Genomic DNA, 20767 nt, shown 5'->3' on the forward strand with positions numbered 1-20767 from the left:
CTGCTGCTGCCTTCCCTGCTCTTGTGCCAATGCTGCTCTCATGGTGCTTTCTTGCTCTCCTGAAGCTTTGTCATCGTCAACACACTGGTGCACACACTCTCAGCACCACCATGATGACTCAACAGGGGAGCAGGTTGCCCAGCTTTTATCCCCTGGGCCCCTCCATCTAAAATGTTCTGGCTACAGGCCTGCTCGTGTGCAGACAGAGCATTCAAAGTGATGCTGGGGCTTCATGCAAGTCGGCTCCTGTGGTTGCGATGGAACTCCGGAAGGAGGGAGATGCAGTGAGGTCGCCTCCACCAGCATCTTTGGGATGGACTTGCCGCTGGATTCTTCTTTCACGGGCCAGGTTTACGGAGGGCCAAGTGGAAGAGCTGCTGGAAGCGGAGCTTGGAAAGTGCTTCTTCCCTTTTTCTTTCCACTGCTACTTTGCTTTTTTTTTTTTTTTTAATGTGTTGCATCTGTTAGATTGTGAGCAGTTGTTCCAGAGATCCCTCTTTCGTATTCTTTGCATGATCCTTTAATAGGTTGGAAAGCCTTATATTTCCCAGGGCATGGGAAATATAAGTGGCCCTTGTGGCTAACCCCCCCACCCCCACCCCCAATGCACGGGAGAGAGGAATCCTGCTTTCTTGTAAAGTGAACATACTTAAGTGTTGAGACCTTTTTTGCTGTAAACGAGAGCAACTGCATTGCCTTAAAAAAATTTAGCGCACTCACCAGGGCCGGATTAACAGTTAGGCAAAGCAGGCACTGGCCTATGGGTCCCCAGCCTTTAGGGACCCCGGGCCAACTCCCCCCCCCCTCGTTTCCCCCCTGCTTGCAGCCCTCCCAGCCTGCACACACAGCCAGCAACTGAGTCACTCTTTGCCCGACTTGCCTGGTGCGGCTGCTGCGGGCGTCATCACCAAGTTTGCCTCTCTCTGCCTCTCCCTCACAGCTTTGTCAAAGGGGCTTTTGAGAAGATGGCTGCAGGCTGCAGCAGGGCTCCAACACTGGGATAATTTGTGAGGGGTCCCCCAAAATTTTGACTGCCTAAGAGCCTCCACAGGGCTTATTCCAGCACTGGCACACACGCATTTTTAAAAACTGGCAGCAGCCCATCAGTTACCAGCAGTGCAGTGAAACCTCTTCCCTTCCTTGTATGCTTCCTCTGGGCTACAGAAGCCCCCGTAATTGCATCCCCCACCCCCTCCTTTCCCCAGCAAGAGTCTGAAGAGCATCATTTCCGAGTTCCCCAGCACAGTTTCTTTGCAGGCCCTGCCGCCTTTTCTCCACTTGTGTATTTGCCCGCTGAAAACACCCGTAAGGCATTTGAAGTGCTATTGATTCCCACTCCCTCCCCCCCCCCCCACACACACAAGCCCGCTCCACAAATGACTCTCTTGACTGCCTATCTTACTCTCTTGACTGCAAAGAATCAAGCTCCCTGATTCTTCTCTCTTTCTTAAGGTCCTTCTTCGCTGGGCCACAGAAAACGTTAGATCTCTGTCTCTGTGCCGGCCTCCTGTTCTCTGCTCGGATCGATCCCATTTGTGGTGTTCCTCCTCTCCAGGGCCAGCTGTATATCCAGTTCTCGGAGCTGCTTCAGGAAGCCACGGTTGGGAAGGATGCAACGGTGCTTGAGCACTTGGTCTATGGCATCGACTACAGTCATGTTCTTGTAAATCATCAAGTAAGCCAAGACCAAGGAGGCCGAGCGGCTGCGGCCCATTGCACAGTGGACTAGGAGCTTATCTGTAAGAGAGAGAGAGAGAGACAAGAGAGATCCTTGAAGTTCTCTACCAGGAGCCTTTCTGATTTACCTCCAAATCAGTCAGTCTGAGGGGAAATCAACCCTGACTGTTCCCTGACATGTTTTAAGCATGTTTTATTTTAAGGTTTGTTTTTTTTTTAATTCTTTAATTGTGTTTGTCTGTGTCCTTTATAAAGTTTATATCTCTGCTACCTGATCTTAAATAGGTACACATCCAGCCCGGCCCGACATGGCCCAGCCCGACAAGGGGTGTTTTTGCATTCAGTTTGATCCAGAGTTTTAGCGTCTTCAGATCACCTGCCACCGTTCTGCTTTAATTATTTTCCTTTCACATTTGTGGATTTGCTGCACTCATTTTGCGTAGCCAAACTTCTATATTTCCTCTTGAAAGTGTTTCAATTGGGGGAGGGGGGCGGGGTCTCTGATCAGAGGGCAGACGGAATACCAGTGCTTAGCTAAATGTATACAATTGCTTGGAAATCACGTCAGCACTGCAAAAACAAATAAAAATTCAAATTACAAGATGAGGCAAGCAATGATATGTAAAAATTTCAAGTGCTGTCAGTTCTCATGCAAATTACTTCACCTTGTGGTGGCTTTTGGAAAAGTCTTTTAAAACGCAGGGAAACTTCGACAATACAAGCCTGTAGAGAAATGACTGGATCAAAACTAGTTTCAAGAAAAACGTTGCAGCAGCAGTGCCAGAACTCATCTCACTGAAACAAATGTAGATGCTTCAGGCAGCAACGATGCAAAACAGTTGTGAGAGATAATGTAAAAGGTGAATTTCCAGTGCGGTCACAAACTGTCAATGTAAAAACACTCCATGTATCATTTATGTCAGATCCAGCCCTCATGAGTTCGACACTCCTGGTTAGGGTGACAGAATGTGACTGGTCTACTCTGAGTGGCCTTCAGCCCCAGGTCTCCTCAATCCAAGTCCACCACTTTAAGGCTAACTTTCAATTCCAGTCCAGCCTATCGCCAAAAGATTTTTTTTTCAGACAATAGCCAGTGTGATGTCGTGGTTTGGAGTGCTGGTTTGGAACTGGGGAGCTTGGGGTTCTTCTCTCCATTTGGTCATGACACTCAGTGGTTGACCGAGCCTCAACCATTGCAAAACCGTGGCTCTAGAGGCCAGGAGAACCAAGCATGGCAGTCTTTGCTCCTTGGAGGAAGGGTGGGACAAATAGGCGATGGATTCTGGTTGACTTCTCATCACAGTCACAGTTCCTCAGTCATGGAACACACCTGTCCCCCCTCTCTTCTTTCTCAGCCCAGGAAAACGACTGGATGGGCAGGAGCTGTAACATGGTGGATGTGTGCTGATGGGTAGAGATAACCACAAAGCTAGCCGGACAAGCGTGGAAGGAAGAGAGAGGAAGATCTTTGCTTATCTATCTTCTCTAGCTCTTTTCTCCAGAATATTGAAAGTGGTACAGTAGAACTCTTGTGATCAATGTTCCCTCTAAGCTGCAGAATCTTGTGAGCAAAAATGCTTCTTTGTGAGCTACTGGCATTGAAGTTGTGAGCTACTGGCATTGAAGTTGTGAGCTACTGCATAAATTATTGTACTCTGGGGTCATCCTTCCTGAGCTGAGACAAAAATGTGTGAGCTGGAGGCTAAAAGTCTGTGAGCTAGCTCACACTAACTCAAAGGGAACACTGCTTGTGATACATTTCACTGCTCACAGGCTTTTGCATGTTCAACAATCTGCAAAACGCATTTTGCCAAACACAACAGTTTGCAGGTCCCACATGTACACTGAAGGCTCCAGCGTGGCGCCTTCAGCTCCCTTTAAAAGTAGAATTTTAATGCTAACCAAGTCTGTGAGTCTTCTGTAAGGCACTCTCTATACATCCGATAACATAATCAATGGCAGAAAACTTCATGAGCCGAACAAGCACCTTAGAAGTCACAAGATGTGCTCACAGGCGCTAATGAATTGATACACAAAGTGGGTGCACACAGGCACTCCAACAAAATGAGCTCACAGGCACTGATCAATTTACAATCAATTGACACACAGTTAAAGTATGAGACCCAGGCGTGCTAAAGAATTTCAAGGGTTCAGTAGCAGTATAAATTTGCATACAACCTAATACATATCCTAACTTACTGGTTGCAGATCAGGGTTCTCAAGTGACCAAGTTAGTCAGCCTTTGTGCATGATTTGAGAATCTGAATAGTCTACATGAGTTCCATCTACAAATTGTTATTATGACATGAAGAAGACTTTCCTTCCTAAACGCAATTTACACCTAGGACACATGCCTCAGGTGAAAAAGACAAGCATTCCAAGATAACATGAATGAAAATAATTTCAAGTACTTTTGAAATTTAAAATTGTACATGTATGGTACATTAGGATACTAAATTGGGAGGGGTTGCAAATACAGAAATAGGATCCAGGATGATCTTGACAGGCTGGAAAACTGGGCTAAAACCAATAAAATGGATTTTAACAGGTAAATGTAAAGTTCTGCATTTAGGTAAGAAAAATCCCATGTATGCTTATAGGGGACAATAGGGGAGATTTGTCTAGGCAGTAGTACGTACGTAAACGATCTAGGGGTCTTAGTGGACCATACACTGAACCTGAGTCAACAGTGTGATGCAGTGGCTAAGAAGGCAAATGCAATAATGGGCTGTTTTAACAGAAGTGTAGTGTCCAGATCACGTGAAGTGATGGTATCACTTTGCTCTGGTAAGACCTCACCTGGAGTCTTGTGTTCAGTTTTGGGCACCACATTTTATGAAGGATATAGACAAGCTGGAACGGGTCCAGAGGAGGGCGACGAAGATGGTGACGGGTCTGGAGACCAAGTCCTATGAGGAAAGGTTGAAGGAGCTGGGGATGTGTAGCCTGGAGAGGAGGTGGCTGAGAGGTGATATGATCACCATCTTCAAGTACTTGAAGGGCTGTCATATAGAGGATGGTGCGGAATTGTTTTCTGTGGCCACAGAACCAGTAGGACCAGAACCAGTGAGTTGAAATTAAAAGCGTTTCCGGCTCAACATTAAGAACTTCCTGACCGTTAGAGCGGTTCCTCAGTAGAACAGGTTTCCTCAGGAGGTGGTGGAATCTCCTTTGGAGGTTTTTAAACAGAGGCTGGATGGCCATCTGACAGCAATACAGATCCTGTGAATTTAGGGAGGCAGCAGTATTTCTGACTTTCCTGCATTGTGCAGGGGGTTGGGCTAGATGACCCTTCCAACTCTATGATTCTATGGTCTTACAAATTCTGGAACAACTTTGAAATCCATGTTGTGTTAGGTTGTATGTAAACTATATTGAAGAAGAAGAAGAAATTTAATTTATACCCTGCCCTTCACTCTGAATCTCAGAGTGGCTTACAATCTCCTTTACTTTCCTTCCCCACAACAGACACCCTGTGAGGTGGGTGGGGCTGAGTGTCAAGCATACAAGTTATTCTTAATATAAAGCTGTATTATTTAGACTGTTACTTTACTGGTGCATATCAAAGCTATGTGAACCATTCCTTAGTTCTCACCTCCTGTAACAAATGCAGGAATGCCTGCTTTGAAGATAGTGCCTCCCGGGACAGTTCCCAGGCTCAAGCCTGGGACTCAGGATGTTGCTAACCGCAAAAGATAGCCAAATGCATGATTGTAGTAATTCACACGCTTGTGATAGAATTCCTAGTTATCTCTACTGTCCTCTTTGATCTATGCCTTAAAGCCAGCTGCTATACACTGAAATGTATCACTTTCAAGTTGTTCCATCCATGAGCACAATGGATTATCAATAAACTAAGACTTTGTATCCAAATCATCGCTTGGTTCTTTTGAAACTTCCATGCTTGACACTAAGAGGTCTCTCACAGCAGCTGCCCTTTCAAGGACAACTCCTACAAAAGCTATGGCTGACCCAAGGCCATTTCAGCAGTTGCAAGTGGAGGAGTGGGGAATCAAACCCGGTTCTCCCAGTCTGTGCACTTAACCAGTACACCAAACTGTCTCTCTGTTTCTGAAACCTTGAGATTCTTTAGAGTGCCTGTGTGCACCCATTTTGGGTGTGGAAACTCTACTATTGACCTCCCTACCTTAGACCAAGAGGTGTCCCAAAACTACTCCTAGGTGGATTTTGGCTAGATCCTTGCAGGAGGAAAACATTATCTGGTTTGATTGCACATTTGTCCTCTGGAGGGTTTCTTAGCTGAACCCCAGCTTGGTTCTGGTGTTCCCAGGGTTAGTTGGGTCGTTAGACTGAACTCAGCAAAAGCTGCCCATGCCATGCCTAGTATGAGGGGGACGTATTTAAAGCCATCTTCATTCCTCTTCCAGCCTTAACAAGGGATTAGCTGTAACTATGATTGGGAGTTGTTGAAAACTGAGGGGGGCGTCCCAGGTGAGGCAGGCAGGCTGCCATCGAAAGACATCAGAACCTGGGTTGACAGGAGGTCAGGAACTTAAGAGCTCGTTCAGTGAGCTGCTGAGTGTTTGCTTTTCTCCGCAGGCTTTTGCTCTGAAATCCCCAGCGAGACAGTTTTGCAAAAGGGGAGGAGAAAGACGCGGATCTCTCAATCAGGCTGAGCATTTCTTGGTAAGTTAGAAGGCCTGCTTAGAACCAGAGCATCGCTGGAGGCCAGCAAATAGCATGTGGGAGGATTCAAGCTATGAGTTCACGATTGATTGAATACCACCCCTTTGCTGTCGAAGAGGTTCCATTCTCCTCCTGCTTGGGTGAGGGTAAAAATAAATCCCGGTTTGCAAGCGCGGAGCAGATCAGATAGCAAGTGGGGGGAGTGACTTGAAATATTGCACCAGCCTGTCCAAATGTGATAGGAAAGGCGGGGAGACTTGGCGAGCCAGTTTGGTGTGGTGGTTAAGTGTGCGGACTCATATCTGGAAGAACCAGGTTTGATTCCCCACTCCTCCACTTGCACCTTGGGGCAGCCATAGCTCTGGCAGAGGTTGTCCTTGAAAGGGCAGCTTCTGGGAGAGCTCTCTCAGCCCCACCCACCTCACAGGTTGTCTGTTGTGGGGGAGGAAGATATAGGAGATTGTAAGCTGCTTTTGAGTCTCTGATTCAGAGAGAAGGGTGGGGTAAAAATCTGCAGTCGTCTTCTTTGCATGCTTTCCTGGACAAATCCTCTCCCCCCCACACACATACTTCTTTCCTCTTCAGCTCACAGTTCGCATAAATCCCACCGCTGCTTTCCCTGTGTCTTGTCAAGTGGAGTTTCCCTGACTTCCCCAGGAGATGCATTCATCTGGGGCTTATCAGGAGCTCATACATCTAGGGGTCCCTGTTGAGCAGGTTGCAAGAGAAGTGAGAATTCCTCCAGGATCTGTTCTGTGAGCTGGCCCTCAGAGAGAACTGCACATTAGAGAACTTTAAACTGCAGCAGCTGTTCACAGATTTAGCTCCGAACTGTCCCTTCTCCTCAGAAGATCCATTTTCCCCTTCAGTTAGAACCTTCAGTTGTTTGGGCTCACTCATTGCTAGCGATCACAATTCAAAGAATGCAATGGATTTCTTTTTCCTTGAAGTCCTGGCAAATTCCAATGTTTAAACAAAGGGACAATGCAACTCAATTGACTGATGAGCAATTCTTCCTCATTCTGTGATTATCATCAAGAATTTTCAGTCAGATATCTGACTGGTAGATGGTGTTCTGCAATTTGAGATTGCAGGGTTATCTTTGCAGGATTCCGGCAGTTGCAAGCAACACGAACTTCTGGAGCTGAGCTGGTGTTATTTGCTCACTGCCCAGGTATTTCTTGAGACTTCTGGCCACGCTCCAAGGGCTCCCGTGACAACTGACACAAGAGACCCAGGTGGGCAGCCGGGTTGGTCTGAAGCAGTAGAACAAAGCAGGAGTCAATATCCAGAATGTAAGCTTTTGTGTGCCAGAAGCACACTTCATCAGACTTTGCATAGTACGGAATGGCAAGCACACCCAGGATACTTAATGACATGGACATCAGTCTTCTATTCTGACTTATATTGCCTTCGTTGTTATTTCAGCCCAGTCAACACAAACTAACAGTCACCAGACCCCAACTTGTGATTCTTTTAATCTGCTAACAAACATTTCCATGGGTGTTTTCGCACTCACGTTTTACTGGCGCCACGACCCTCCTGACGCCGGCGAATCTGCATGGATTTCGCACCAGAAGCGCCGGCGCTCCCAGAAGCGCCGGCTACTTCCGTCGCTAAGCCAGCGCAAACGTTTTCCTGCATCTTTGCGATTTCCGTTTGCGCTGGCTTAGCGACGGAAGTAGCCGGCGCTTCTGGGAGCGCCGGCGCTTCTGGTGCGAAATCCATGCAGATTCGCCGGCGTCAGGAGGGTCGTGGCGCCAGTAAAACGTGAGTGCGAAAACGGCCCATGATTTTGCATGCTGATTCACTGCCCACTTTCTCTGTATTTAGGACTGCTTGCCTTTCCATACTATTGTCTGATGGATTGTGCTTCTAGCACACGAAAGCTTACATTCTGAATAAAACTTTGTTGGTCTTAAGGGTGCAGCCCTGCTTTGTTCAACTGGCACAATGATCACTTTCTTTCCCCAGAGAGTCTCTAACTCATAATGGATTTTGGGATTTTTCTCCTGTTCTTCCTTTTACTATTCTCCTCTCTCCTGGAATTGCAGTGGCAATGATCCAAATCTTCTTGCTCCTTTTCTCTACAGTTGTGAGATCAAGGGTGTTCGGCTCCAGCTCTTTTATCTGTTTATAAAAGGAGGTCCCAAAGAATCTTTGTTTCCTCATTCTCCATGAACTTCTCTGTTTTGTGCTTCCATGAATTTCTGGCTGGTGGTAAGCCGTGCTTCTTGCAAAGATTCCTATTAAACATAGCTGCAACTCTATTGTGACATTCTTTATAGTCAGTTTGAGCAATTTTACTGCAGGCACTGACCATGTGGTCAACTATTACAACATCTGAAGAACTAAGAGGTGCATAAAAACCCCTCCTTGGCTCTGGAGTATCCCCAAAAGGGAATTAGACAGATTCACGGAGGATTGGTCCATCACTGGCTACTAGCCATGGTGACTAAAGGGAACCTCCATGTTCAGAGTCAGTTGGCCTTTGAATCCCAGAGCCAGAAGGCAACATCAGGGGACAGTCTCTGCCCTGTTGTGGGCGCTCCAGAGGAACTGGCTGGCCCCTGTGTGAGACAGGAGGCTGGACTAGATGGACCCTCACTGGTCTGATCCAGCAGGGCTCTTCTGAGGTTCTTCTCAGGGGAAGGCCTCAGCCTCTCTGCGCTGTTGTTGGCCCTCCAGAGGAACTGGCTGGCCACTAGGTGAGACAGGAGACTGGACTAGATGGACCCTCACTGGTCTGATCCAGCAGAGCTCTTCTGACGTTCTGCTCAGGGGGGAAGGCCTCAGCCTCTCTGCCCTGTTGTGGGCCCTCCAGGTTGGCCACTGTGTGAGACAGGAGGCTGGACTAGATGGACCCTCACTGGTCTGATCCAGCAGGGCTCTTCTGAGGTTCTTCTCAGGGGAAGGCCTCAGCCTCTCTGCCCTGTTGTTGGCCCTCCAGAGGAACTGGCTGGCCACTGGGTGAGACAGGAGGCTGGACTAGATGGACCCTCACTGGTCTGATCCAGCAGGGCTCTTCTGAGGTTCTTCTCAGGGGAAGGCCTTGGCCTCTCTGCCCTGTTGTTGGCCCTCCAGAGGGACTAGCTGGCCACTGTGTGAGACAGGAGGCTGGACTAGATGGACCCTCACTGGTCTGATCCAGCAGGGCTCTTCTGAGGTTCTTCTCAGGGGAAGGCCTCAGCCTCTCTGCCCTGTTGTTAGCCCTCCAGAGGAACTGGCTGGCCACTGGGTGAGACAGGAGGCTGGACTAGATGGACCCTCACTGGTCTGATCCAGCAGAGCTCTTCTGACGTTCTGCTCAGGGGGGAAGGCCTCAGCCTCTCTGCCCTGTTGTGGGCCCTCCAGGTTGGCCACTGTGTGAGACAGGAGGCTGGACTAGATGGACCCTCACTGGTCTGATCCAGCAGGGCTCTTCTGAGGTTCTTCTCAGGGGAAGGCCTCGGACTCTCTGCGCTGTTGTTGGCCCTCCAGAGGAACTGGTTGGCCACTGGGTGAGATAGGAGGCTGGACTAGATGGACTTTCACTGGTCTGACCCAGCAGGGGCTCTTCTGATGTCTGGGATTGATAATTTCAGAATAAGGATATCTCAATAACTGCATTATGTCTGTTCTCTAGGCAAGGGCATCTATTGTGCATGTGAAAATCACATGCAAAGTTCAGGAATCTGGATATGTAGTGTCTTTGTGCAGGGAGTTTGTTGTCAGTACACTGAAAACTATGTAACAAGGAGTCAGTGGAGTGGAAATAATTAATTTCCACATGTAAAAGAGTCTGCTGATAAACTGATACCAACTGTCCATATATTTTATTGTCTATGGACTGGTTATCCAAAATGCAGATGAGAAGGCTTACTACACTTCTTTTAGGAGTAAGAAACTTTGGCCTACTTGCTTGAAATACGTTGTGTAAGAAAGCAAAGGTAGTCCTCTGTGCAAACACCAGTTGTTCCCGACTCTGGGGTGACATTGCATCACGACGTTTTCACAGCAGACTTTTCGTTACGGAGTGATTTTGCCATTGCCTTCCGCAGTCATCTACACTTCCCGCCCCCCTCACAGCAAACTGGGTACTCATTTGATCGACCTTGGAAGGATGGAAGGCTGAGTCAACCTGGAGTCAGCTACCTGAACACAGCTTCCGCTGGGATCGAACTCAGGTCATGAGCAGAGAACTCAGACTGTAGTACTGCAGCTTTACCACTCTGTGGCACGGGGCTCTTCCATGACAAGGAAAGGATGCTAAATGGAAGCCATGAATTTCTGAGCAATACCAAATAAAGGAGTCTTGAAGGATGTCTCCACACACCTAACCCAAGGCCAGGTAAGTAAGCTGCTGGCCGGTGGGATGGGAAATACACCCACAGAAACCCTGTTGTGTCCTGATATGCCAACACTTTGCATCCTGTCTCCTTTGGGGAAAATAAGGCCAGCTCCCGAATTCTAAGCATATGTGGACAGATTGCAGAAATTCAGTGCTGAAAAGATACTTTATATATGCTCAGGGGTATGTTCTATTATGGTATGATCGATGTTGTACTTGGCTTGTTCTAGGTAGAGAGCCTTTTTGCTCCTGGCACTTCTCTGCATTTTCACACAAACTGCCATAGAGCTGTGAGTTGGCGCACCACTTTCCCATGGCAAGCAAGACCTCTTACAAGCAGTTTCTGCTTGCCGTGGGAGGGTGGCGCGCCAACTCACAGCTCTACAGCAGCTTGCGTGACAATAGAGAGAAGCGCTGGGGGCAAAAGGGTTCTCCACCCAGAACAAGCCCTACTGTGAAATTGGTCTATCTCAGGGGTGGCCAAACTGTGGCTTGGGAGCTACATGTGGCTCTTTCACACATATTGTGTGGCTCTTGAAGCCCCCACTGCCCCATCATCCAACTTGGAGAAGGCGTTTCTCTCTTTAAATCACTTTCCAAGCCAAGACAGCCAGCAGCTTGGAGAATGTATTTAAAGTTGCTTCCTCTCCCTTCCACCTCTCCCCTCCTTCCTTCCTTCTTTCCTTTCTTCCTTTTATCTATCTATCTATCTATCTATCTATCTATCTATCTATCTATCTATCTATCTATCTATCTATCTATCTATCTATCTATCTATCATCCATCATCATCTGTCCGTCCATCCATCCATCCATCCATCCATCCATCCATCCATCCATCCATCCATCCATCCATCCATCCATCCATCTTCCCAATCTTCCTTCCTTCCTTGTGGCTCTCAGACATTTGAGGTTTATTCTGTGTTGCTCTTATGTTAAGCAAGTTTGGCCACCCCTGGTCTATCTCTTCACTGGAAAAGGGGTTGTGGCCACAGACCGGAAGGAAGTAGCGATTAAATAAAGGCCAGCATTCCATAAGGGTATCCTATTGGTCACAAATTTACAGAATATATGTGATTTTCTACCTGGAAGCAGTATCTGCATTCTGACTAGGAGGGCGGGATATAAATTACATTCATAAATAAATAGGGTAACAGGTGCATGCAGCCTAAATGGCTCATGTTCAGCGCAGATGGCACCACTGCCAAAAATCCAGAGCCTTACTTGTTTCATTCTGGAGAGCATGATCGATGAACTCCGCAGCAGAGTAAAAAAACGGGCTAAGATCGAAGGTGGGGAGATCATCAGCCTCCACGCCGTGATATTCAATGGCCATGTCCCTGTAGTATTCTGGTCCAGTGTCCACGTTCCACCGGCCGTGGGCAGCATTGAGGACGTGGGTAAAGCCAGCTTTCTCAAGGCTGTAACGATCAAGGGCTGTTTTTCTGTTCAGAAAGAGAAATGAGTATTTGTCAAGAATGATATTGGTATGACATTTAAATCGAACTGGATTTGGTTATTGAAATCTGTGTCTGTTGTTTACTTCTTCCCAGAAGGCGAGTGCAGGAATCACCTCCAGCAATTCACAGAATCATAGAATTGGAAGGGACCTCCAGGGTCATCTAGTCTAACCCCTCCACAAAGCAGGAAGCTCACAAATACCTCCCCCTAAATTCACAGGATCTTCATCGCTGTCAGATGGCCATCTAGCGTCTGTTTAAAAACCTCCAAGGAAGGAGAGCCCACCACCTCCCGAGGAAGCCTGTTCCACTGAGGAACTGCTCTGATGGTCAGGAAGTTCTTCCTAATGTTGAGCCAGAAACTCTTTTGATTTAATTTCAACCCACTGGTTCTGGTCCGACCTTCTGGGACCACAGGAAACTATTCCGCACCATCCTCTATATGACAGCCCTTCAAGTACTTGAAGATGGTGATCCTATCACCTCTCAGCCGCCTCCTCTTCAGGCTAAACATGCCCAGCTCCTTCAACCTTTCTTCATAGAATTTGGTCTCCAGACCCCTCACCATATTCATCGCCCTCCTCTGGACCCTTTCTAGGTTATCTATATCCTTCTTAAAATGTGGTGCCCAAAACTGAACACTCCAGGGGAAGTCTTACCAGAGCAGAGCAAAGTGATACCATCACTTCACATGATCTGGACACTAAAGGTAAAGGTAGTCCCCTGTGCAAGCGCCAGTCATTTTCGACTCTGGGGCGACATTGGTTTCATGTTTTCACAGCAGACTTTTTAAAAGGGTGGTTTGCCATTGTCTTCCCCAGTCATCTGGACACTATACTTCTGTTAATACAGCCCAAAATTGCATTTGCCTTTTTAGCCACCGCATCACACTGTTGACTCGTTTAGCGTATGATCCACTAAGACCCCTAGATCCTTTTCGCACATTCTACTGCTAAGACAAGTCTCCCCCATCCTATAACCATGCATTGGATTTTTCCTACCTAAAATTAAACAAGTTATCGATATAGCAATGTTAGAAATATGTAAGAGTGCTTTTGAGAAATAATCTTCTATAGCAGCTTGAAACAAAGGAGTGTTAGCTTGCAAAAAGGGAACTATGCCAGGTCATTGACCTTGTCAAAACCACAAGCTGAAAACGGTAGAACAGGACCTAAGGGGAAGCAAAACAGGTGCCGGAGATGGAGCCAGAAATCGTGGGGGTATGGGTGGAATGTTTCTAGAGAAAGAGGAACTAGGATTTACTAGTGTTTTAAGGTAGTGCGTGGGTGGAGGCCCCCTATAAGGGATGGCAGGTAACTGTGATCATTGCTCAGACCCTCGGGTCTGGAGCCCGTGTATAGAGCGCTTATGCACGTTAAATAAAAAAGCTGTTTTCCTGACCTTGCCTCAGACCTCGTTTGTGAGTATGATTTACTATTAATTGGACAACACAGGACTTTTCCTGCTACATAAATTTGGCGACCCAGATGGGGACAGGGGCCTTTAGCCCCTGATGATTAGCCCGGCCGAGTGCTGCTGTTGGCAGGGAGGACCAGATTCACGGTAAGGAGCTCCCAGCCTTCTTTCTGGCTGACCGTCATCTGCCCGCCCTGTCTTCAGTTGACCTTTGACCGATGGCCTGATCTCGGACCAGCGAGGGGGCAACAGGAATCAGCTCTGCTTGGAAGACTCCGGAGTGTAAGTAGAGAGCCTTGAACCCAGGGCCCTGATAGTACAGGACCTTGTGCTCAACGTGATAGATTTCCTTCACGTGAAACAGTCTGATTGCAGTAATAGAACCTCTCTAACAGGGTAGGTGACCAAACGGGTCGCCTGATGCCCATCCCAGCGGCCTAACCACCCGCATGCACCGGCAGCACCCTAGTACAGCCCGCTGGCAGGGGTAGTGGTTCTCTCCATACCAGCGCCCTGGAAAATGTGCTTGCCTTGAGAAGTTGACAGGTCAGGGTTCCCTACCAACGCGGCTGGGGGGGAGCCTACATGTCATTCGCCTGTCTGTTTGGGGAAGGGACGAAATCGACCCTTCTGCCACCAATAGGGAATTATTGGGGGAAATTTTGTGTTTATTGTCTAGGGAAATTGTGGGTTTAAAAGTGACATATCTGTCTGGTATGCTTGATGTGTGCATGACGTGTGCCTGAGACAATACTTGCTATTGAAGCGATAGTGGATCTGTCAGTACCGCGTTTCCCGCCTGCGTGAGCACGGTGGGCCGGGACCACAGAGAAGCGGCTGAATAGGATCCCATATATGTTGCCCCTCCCTGTTCTTGTGTTCTAGTTGTCTGTCAGTGGGGGGAGACGTATTGTAGGCTTATTAAAGCGGTCCCATATGTGCTCGTGGGGGGGCCGATGTTGATTATTGGTATTTGGAGGTGACCCAGGTCCAGAATGTTGGGACCCTGGAAATAAAATGCCATCTACCCCCTGGTATGATCAATGGTGGCCCTAGTATGGGCCACAGCAGCTTCTGCCCCTTTGCTTGTGTAACCATTACTGGAAGAGCTCAGCAAGTGGCTCAAGCTTTAATTTACAAGCCCATATATTACTGTGTGGAAGAGAGAACGGTTTATAAATTTCACTTGGGGTGTGACGACTAGGTATGTTTTGACCCACACTAGAATGCTGGAGGCAAAGAGGTCACCTAATTCTTGAAAATTTTTCAAATTGCACTGATTGCAGAGAAGTTGTCTGCTGAACAGTGGAAAGCCGCGGACGGGTTTCGCAGCACCCCCAGGCAGCTGGGTATAAAGGCTGATTGGGGTGATGTGAAATATTTCTGCAGTATTGCATAACCCTCGCTCAGAAAAACGGGAAGTGCGAGTGTGAACCTAGCAACTTGCAAAATGTATGTGTTTTGCCCCAGGATAGATTCCTGGAGACCCCAAAGATGCTATCTATTAACCAGGAAAACTGTGCTTTATTTTTGTTTTATGATTGCAATAATACTGCCGTGTGAGACCATGTGAAAGAGCACCTAAAAGCATTAATCATGTCACATTTGTGTTTTGATATGTTTCCCATTTTACTTCAGTGTATTAAGGTGTAGTTTTAAGTAGTATATGGTTGTGAGATATACTGTCCCTGGACAGGCATCTCAGTTTCAGGACAAGGCACTTTTAGTTAGGAAGCCCCTGGGAATTAAATGCCAGGATATAGAGCAGCGTTTTGCTGCCCCTTGGAGGGAGCTGGTCCTTTTAAGCCCAACGCAAAGCTCCCAGCTTCTTCCTCTTTTGCCACTTAGACCTCACCCTCGCCCCCTTTATTGATTAAGAGCTGAAGAGTTCCAGATTTATGGGCTCTCCCAGAGAGAAGTTCTCCAGAAGCAAGTCCCCTGCCTCTGGTCAGCTTACCTTCTCAGAGGAAATCCCCGTCATCATGTGATGTCCAGCAGATCCAGGGCTCCCAAGCTCCTGGCCCATGACAGGCTACAGTATTCATTGGACACAAGGGAGAAGAGACTTTTAAAGTGCTTGCTGAGCGTCTCTGAAATAATCCTCCAAAATTGCGGAAGTGAAGAAACAACTGCCCTCGAGTAAGATGCCAACAGGGAGGCTCCCATCTGCCTAGTAAGCCAATGCCAACAAGCTCTACCGGCAGGCACAAACCCATTAAGACGTGTGAGGCAGCAGAGATCCTCCAGAAGCCAGATGCCTGTGTGAAGCCCACCAGATTTATTTTGCCCACCAACCACGAAGTTACAGTCGGCTCCAGATATCAGGCGAAGGCAGCAGGAAGCTGAGTCCAGCCTGAAGGAGGTTAGAAGATTGATGTTCAGCCAGTAAGATGCAAGGCTATGGGCATCAAGCCAAACAACTGGTCCAAGAAGTGAAAGGCCACAGAGGAAGCTGTGGGTTCAATAGCTTTTTCCTGTGCAAGTGCTGCCGAAGATAAGAGGGAAACCCTAGCAGAAGGGCCGATCCAGATAAGGAAACCAAGGGTCATTCGAAGGTCCTGATGTCTGCGACGCTTGAGCTCTTGGGTGGCTGCAGAGGGGTCAAGCAGCTGGCAGAGAGAACGCTGCCCCGAAGCGAAGCAGATCGAGCAGATCCACAAAGGGGAACTGACTGGCATCAAGGAAGTTTCACGCCTGAAGGCTGTAGCCGGATTGCACCAGAGGGAGATGGCCAGGAAATGGTAGAAGCACGGAAGAAGCAGCTGTCCCAGTCCCAGAATGAGGTGTGAGCCTGCAAGAGCCTCTCCAGAAGGGAGAGGGCCCAGAAGAAAGTCCGGAAGAAAGTCCAACTTGCTAAGTTTCTGTATGAAGCTACAAAGAGGGGACTCTTTTTGTTCCTTTTTGAGTAATTTTTTGGATTATTTTGATTTTTTTTTTTAATGTTTTGAAGCCACTTTCCTTTGATAGCAACAGCTCTATGCATAAGACTTGTTTTGCCCCAGAAGAAGAGAAGAAAATAAGACGATCCCTAGGGGTGAGTAGTCAAAATGTGCCCAAAGCTAGTTTTAGCTTGACACATTGCTCAGTGCCTTGGCCATATATTGTGATGCTTAAGTAAGAGAGAAGATTCAGTTCTTTGTGATGCATGAAAGGCCCTTTGGGGAATTGTTAAAATGAGGGAAACCCAGCCCCCAGAAAGAAATGTTATGTTGAATTATAGGCTTGTTTTGAACTTTGTATTGTTTTGGCTATGCAGTTTGATTGAGGTTTTCCTAGATAGGCTTTCTAGGTGCAGCCTTGCTCCCAGACGTGATTGCTTGAAGCCCAACCTCTGGACCTCACTCACCGGCAGCAGTGAGGTTCCACAGGCAACGCCCTCTGGATCCTGGCTTACCGGAAATGGCAGGATTCCACAGGCATCAGGAGACGACACCCCTATGATTTTGGTGTTTGGTTTTAAGTAGGTTGATTTTAGTAGGTGTGTGATGGTTTGTGGATGTCATGATAAGTAATCAAACTCCGTTTGAAAGAGGGGAAATGTAGCATCGATCCAAAAACAATACCAATACCTAATCGATATAGCAATGTTAGAAATATGTAAGAGTGCTTTTGAGAAATAATCTTCTATAGCAGCTTGAAACAAAGGAGTGTTAGCTTGCAAAAAGGGAACTATGCCAGGTCATTGACCTTGTCAAAACCACAAGCTGAAAACGGTAGAACAGGACCTAAGGGGAAGCAAAACAGGTGCCGGAGATGGAGCCAGAAATCGTGGGGGTATGGGTGGAATGTTTCTAGAGAAAGAGGAACTAGGATTTACTAGTGTTTTAAGGTAGTGCGTGGGTGGAGGCCCCCTATAAGGGATGGCAGGTAACTGTGATCATTGCTCAGACCCTCGGGTCTGGAGCCCGTGTATAGAGCGCTTATGCACGTTAAATAAAAAAGCTGTTTTCCTGACCTTGCCTCAGACCTCGTTTGTGAGTATGATTTACTATTAATTGGACAACACAGGACTTTTCCTGCTACACCTCTCAGCATCTAGCAACTCCAGATCTTTTCCCGGCTTCAGTTTTTCTTGTTGCTACGTCTACTGGATGGCAAGTTCATGCGAACTCAAAAGCTTGTGCAATGTTTTTTTTTTTGTCATTTTGACTGTCCTGAATAAAAAGACATTGCAATGATTTTCCGTCTTCTGGGTCTTGTGTGGGACAATACAGCTGTTTGTCAAGCATGCGATGCTGAACACATGAAACTATACAAATAGAGAATCCACAGTCACAATAATGATATATCAAGAAAGTATAAACTGCGTAGTGCACCTTCATCTCTCCTTTGCTACCCAATCTCCAGATTAGATAGAAAAGGGTTCATGAGAGTGGAGTGACAGCTCCCCCCTATGTTTAATTTTACCCACTGATAAATGAACTGACTGCCTACAGAATAAGTATTTTAATTAATAAATAAATGAAAGTAGGACTTTCTGAGCCCTGACCCTGGCCTGGTAGAACTCTCTGCCCACGGACATCCAAGCCCTGCAGAATCTATTATCCTTCTGCAGGCCCTGCAAGGCTTTTGGTTGAGGACAGCAATGGGTAGGGTCAAGGCTTTTTTGTAGAAAAAGCCCAGCAAGGACTCATTTGCATATTAGGCCACACCCCTGACATTAAGCCAGCTGGAACTCCATTCCTGTTTGTTCCTGCTCAAAAAAAGCCATGGGTAGGGTTGCCAGGTGCAACTCAGAAAATATCTGGGGATTTGGGGTGGGGGAGCCAGGAGATTTTCCCAATCCCTAAAATAAATAAATAAAAATACAGCAGTGCAGTTCTCCTGAATACAGTCTTCATTTCTGCATCCTCCGGCAGCTAAACTTCCACTAAATGAAAATGAACACACACACATAGTTAGCAAGCACACACTTTTGTGATCTCACTGGGGCAAAATTTACGCATGTTGCTGAATGTAACCGTCTGCTGTATTTCAACCAACTGCTTCAGAAAAACAAGAGAAAGGCGTAGGGGGTGGAATTTTCCTCCAAACCAACAGAGGGACTGAGAGCCACATGGCTCTGTCTGCTTGCCCCGCCCCCCCTGCAGCTTTCCTGCCAAGATTTAAAGGCATACATACATTCAGAAACACAGACAGTTGCAAGCCTCTTCTAAGCCTCCCAAGGTTTGAAGGCACATGGTGGCTGTTGGGGCTGGGCTTCCCCTGCCTGTTGGTTGGTGTCAGGGAGCAGCCTGAAAATCCTCTGCCCAGACCTGGGTACTGGAAAACCTAGCAACAGGACGATAAATAATCTGGCACTCTCAGATTCCCCTGCCTTCCTTACCTAACCTCAGAAGTGGGGGAGTGGTACCATTTACCAACCCTACAAGCTGACTTATACTGCGTGTGGCCCCAAAGTTATGATGTGGCTAACACCCCTCTGCCGTGAGTAGCTCTATTCATGGTTAGATGGATTGTATTCGTGTAAGCTCTTGATAAAGCTTGGGTTGCTGTGGGCAGCCCCAAAACGCACATAAGTATAGTTGACAAATGCATTGAGGAGGAGATGGCCATCTGACAGCAATGAGGATCCTGTGAATTTAGGGGGAGGTGTTTGTGAGTTTCCTGCATTGTGCAGGGGGTTGGACTAGATGACCCTGGAGGTCCCTTCCAACTCTATGATTCTAAGTTCCCACAGGCTTCTTTGGGAGGTGGTGGGCTCTCCTTCCTTGGAGGTTTTTCAACAGAGGCTAGGTGGGCATCTAACAGCAATGAAGATCCTGTGAATTTAGGGGGAGGTGTTTGTGAGTTTCCTGCATTGGGCAGGGGGTTGGACTAGATAACCCTAGAGGTCCCTTCCAACTCTATGATTCTAGGAAAGTTATTCTACGGATCCAATTCTATCTGAAGGAGACCAAGTCTTATGAAGAAAGGTTGAAGGAGCTGGGGATGTTTAGCTTGGAAAGGAGGCGGCTGAGAGGTGATAGGATCACCATCTTCAAGTACTTGAACAGCTGTCATCTAGAGGATGGGGTGGAATTCTTTTCTGTGGCCCCAGAAGGTAGGACCAGAACCAATGGGTTGAAATTAAAAGAGTTTCCAGCTCAACATTAGGAAGAACTTTCTGACCGCTAGAGCGATTCCTCAGTGGAACAGGCTTCCTCGGGAGGTGGTGGGCTCTCCTTCCTTGAAGATTTTTAAACAGAGGCCAGATGGCCATCTGACAGCAATGAAGATTCTATGAATTTAGGGGGAGGTATTTGTGAGTTTCCTGCATTGTGCAGGGGGCTGGACTAGATGACCCTGAAGGTCCCTTCCAACTCTATGATTCTGTGAACAGACGGAGACATCTATGGAACACGGAGTCAGCAGGGTATCATATCCTTATGGATTGATTTCAGTGAGAAATGAGGCGTACCCATATGGAACTTAGAGTGGAAATGAGTTGAGAGACTCTCAAATCAATTACTTGAGACAATTTGGTTACCGTCTTGACTGTTTATCTACACACATTTAGTACTGTTGTTTGCCTTTAAGAATCATAGAGTTGGAATGGACCTCCAGGGTCATCTAGTCCATTTATACTACGTAATTTTAATTATTCTCAGAGTTATAAAATCCTATTGAATAATTCAAAAGTTTGAAAAGTTTTTGCTACACAGTTCTTTTTTGTGCTACTGTGTTCTGCTGTTGTATATTTTGTGATCCACTTATTGCAAACATCTTGATCTCCATGGCTGGCGTAACTTACTCGTCTCCTATGTAGAGATTGGGCCAGACTTCGTTGACGTGTGTGTACTTTGGGCTGCCTTTCCAGAAGAGCCGCTCCAGGTCAAATGCTCCAGGGGTACAATAGTCCCCATCAGGGTCCACTTTGACTGCAGTGTAGGCGCTTATCTTTCCAGATTTCAGGCCTGCCGAAGTCATCTGGTTGCCGAGGGATGAGTTTTGCAATCAGTTTTGGAAGGATGGGGGAAACTGCAACACAACAGCAGGAAAAGGTGAGGTTGGTCATAAGCTCCCAAGCAGACAGTTCTTCTCTTTCTTTGTAATAACAAGCTTATTTGCCTAAAGATGAGGCAATTCACATCACATGTTTGGGCAGGGACAGCAAGCAATCCCTTTTTGGGTGTGTTTTTGTCCCCCCCCCCAAAAAAAAAGAAGAAGAAGAAGGCTGCAGATTTACACCCCTCCCTTCTCACTGAATCAGAGACTCAGAGCGGCTTCCAATCTTCTATATTTTCTCCCCCCACAAC

The 20767-nt window shown here is 47.2% G+C and overlaps 1 protein-coding gene across 1 annotated transcript; it reads right to left on the reverse strand.

Annotated features, from left to right (window-relative positions):
* Positions 1-1462: 1462 nt before the first annotated feature.
* Positions 1463-20489, reverse strand: DUSP29 (dual specificity phosphatase 29). The gene is made up of 3 exons (XM_060236694.1): positions 20263-20489; positions 11878-12098; positions 1463-1737 (listed from the first exon to the last, which is right to left on the reverse strand). The coding sequence occupies exons 1-3, from the start codon at positions 20436-20438 to the stop codon at positions 1481-1483; spliced, it is 654 nt and encodes a 217-aa protein (XP_060092677.1). The 5' UTR covers positions 20439-20489; the 3' UTR covers positions 1463-1480.
* Between the last annotated feature and the right edge of the window lie 278 nt (positions 20490-20767).

This window comes from Heteronotia binoei, chromosome 4 (assembly GCF_032191835.1).
Source record: "Heteronotia binoei isolate CCM8104 ecotype False Entrance Well chromosome 4, APGP_CSIRO_Hbin_v1, whole genome shotgun sequence".
Lineage (NCBI taxonomy): Eukaryota > Metazoa > Chordata > Lepidosauria > Squamata > Gekkonidae > Heteronotia > Heteronotia binoei.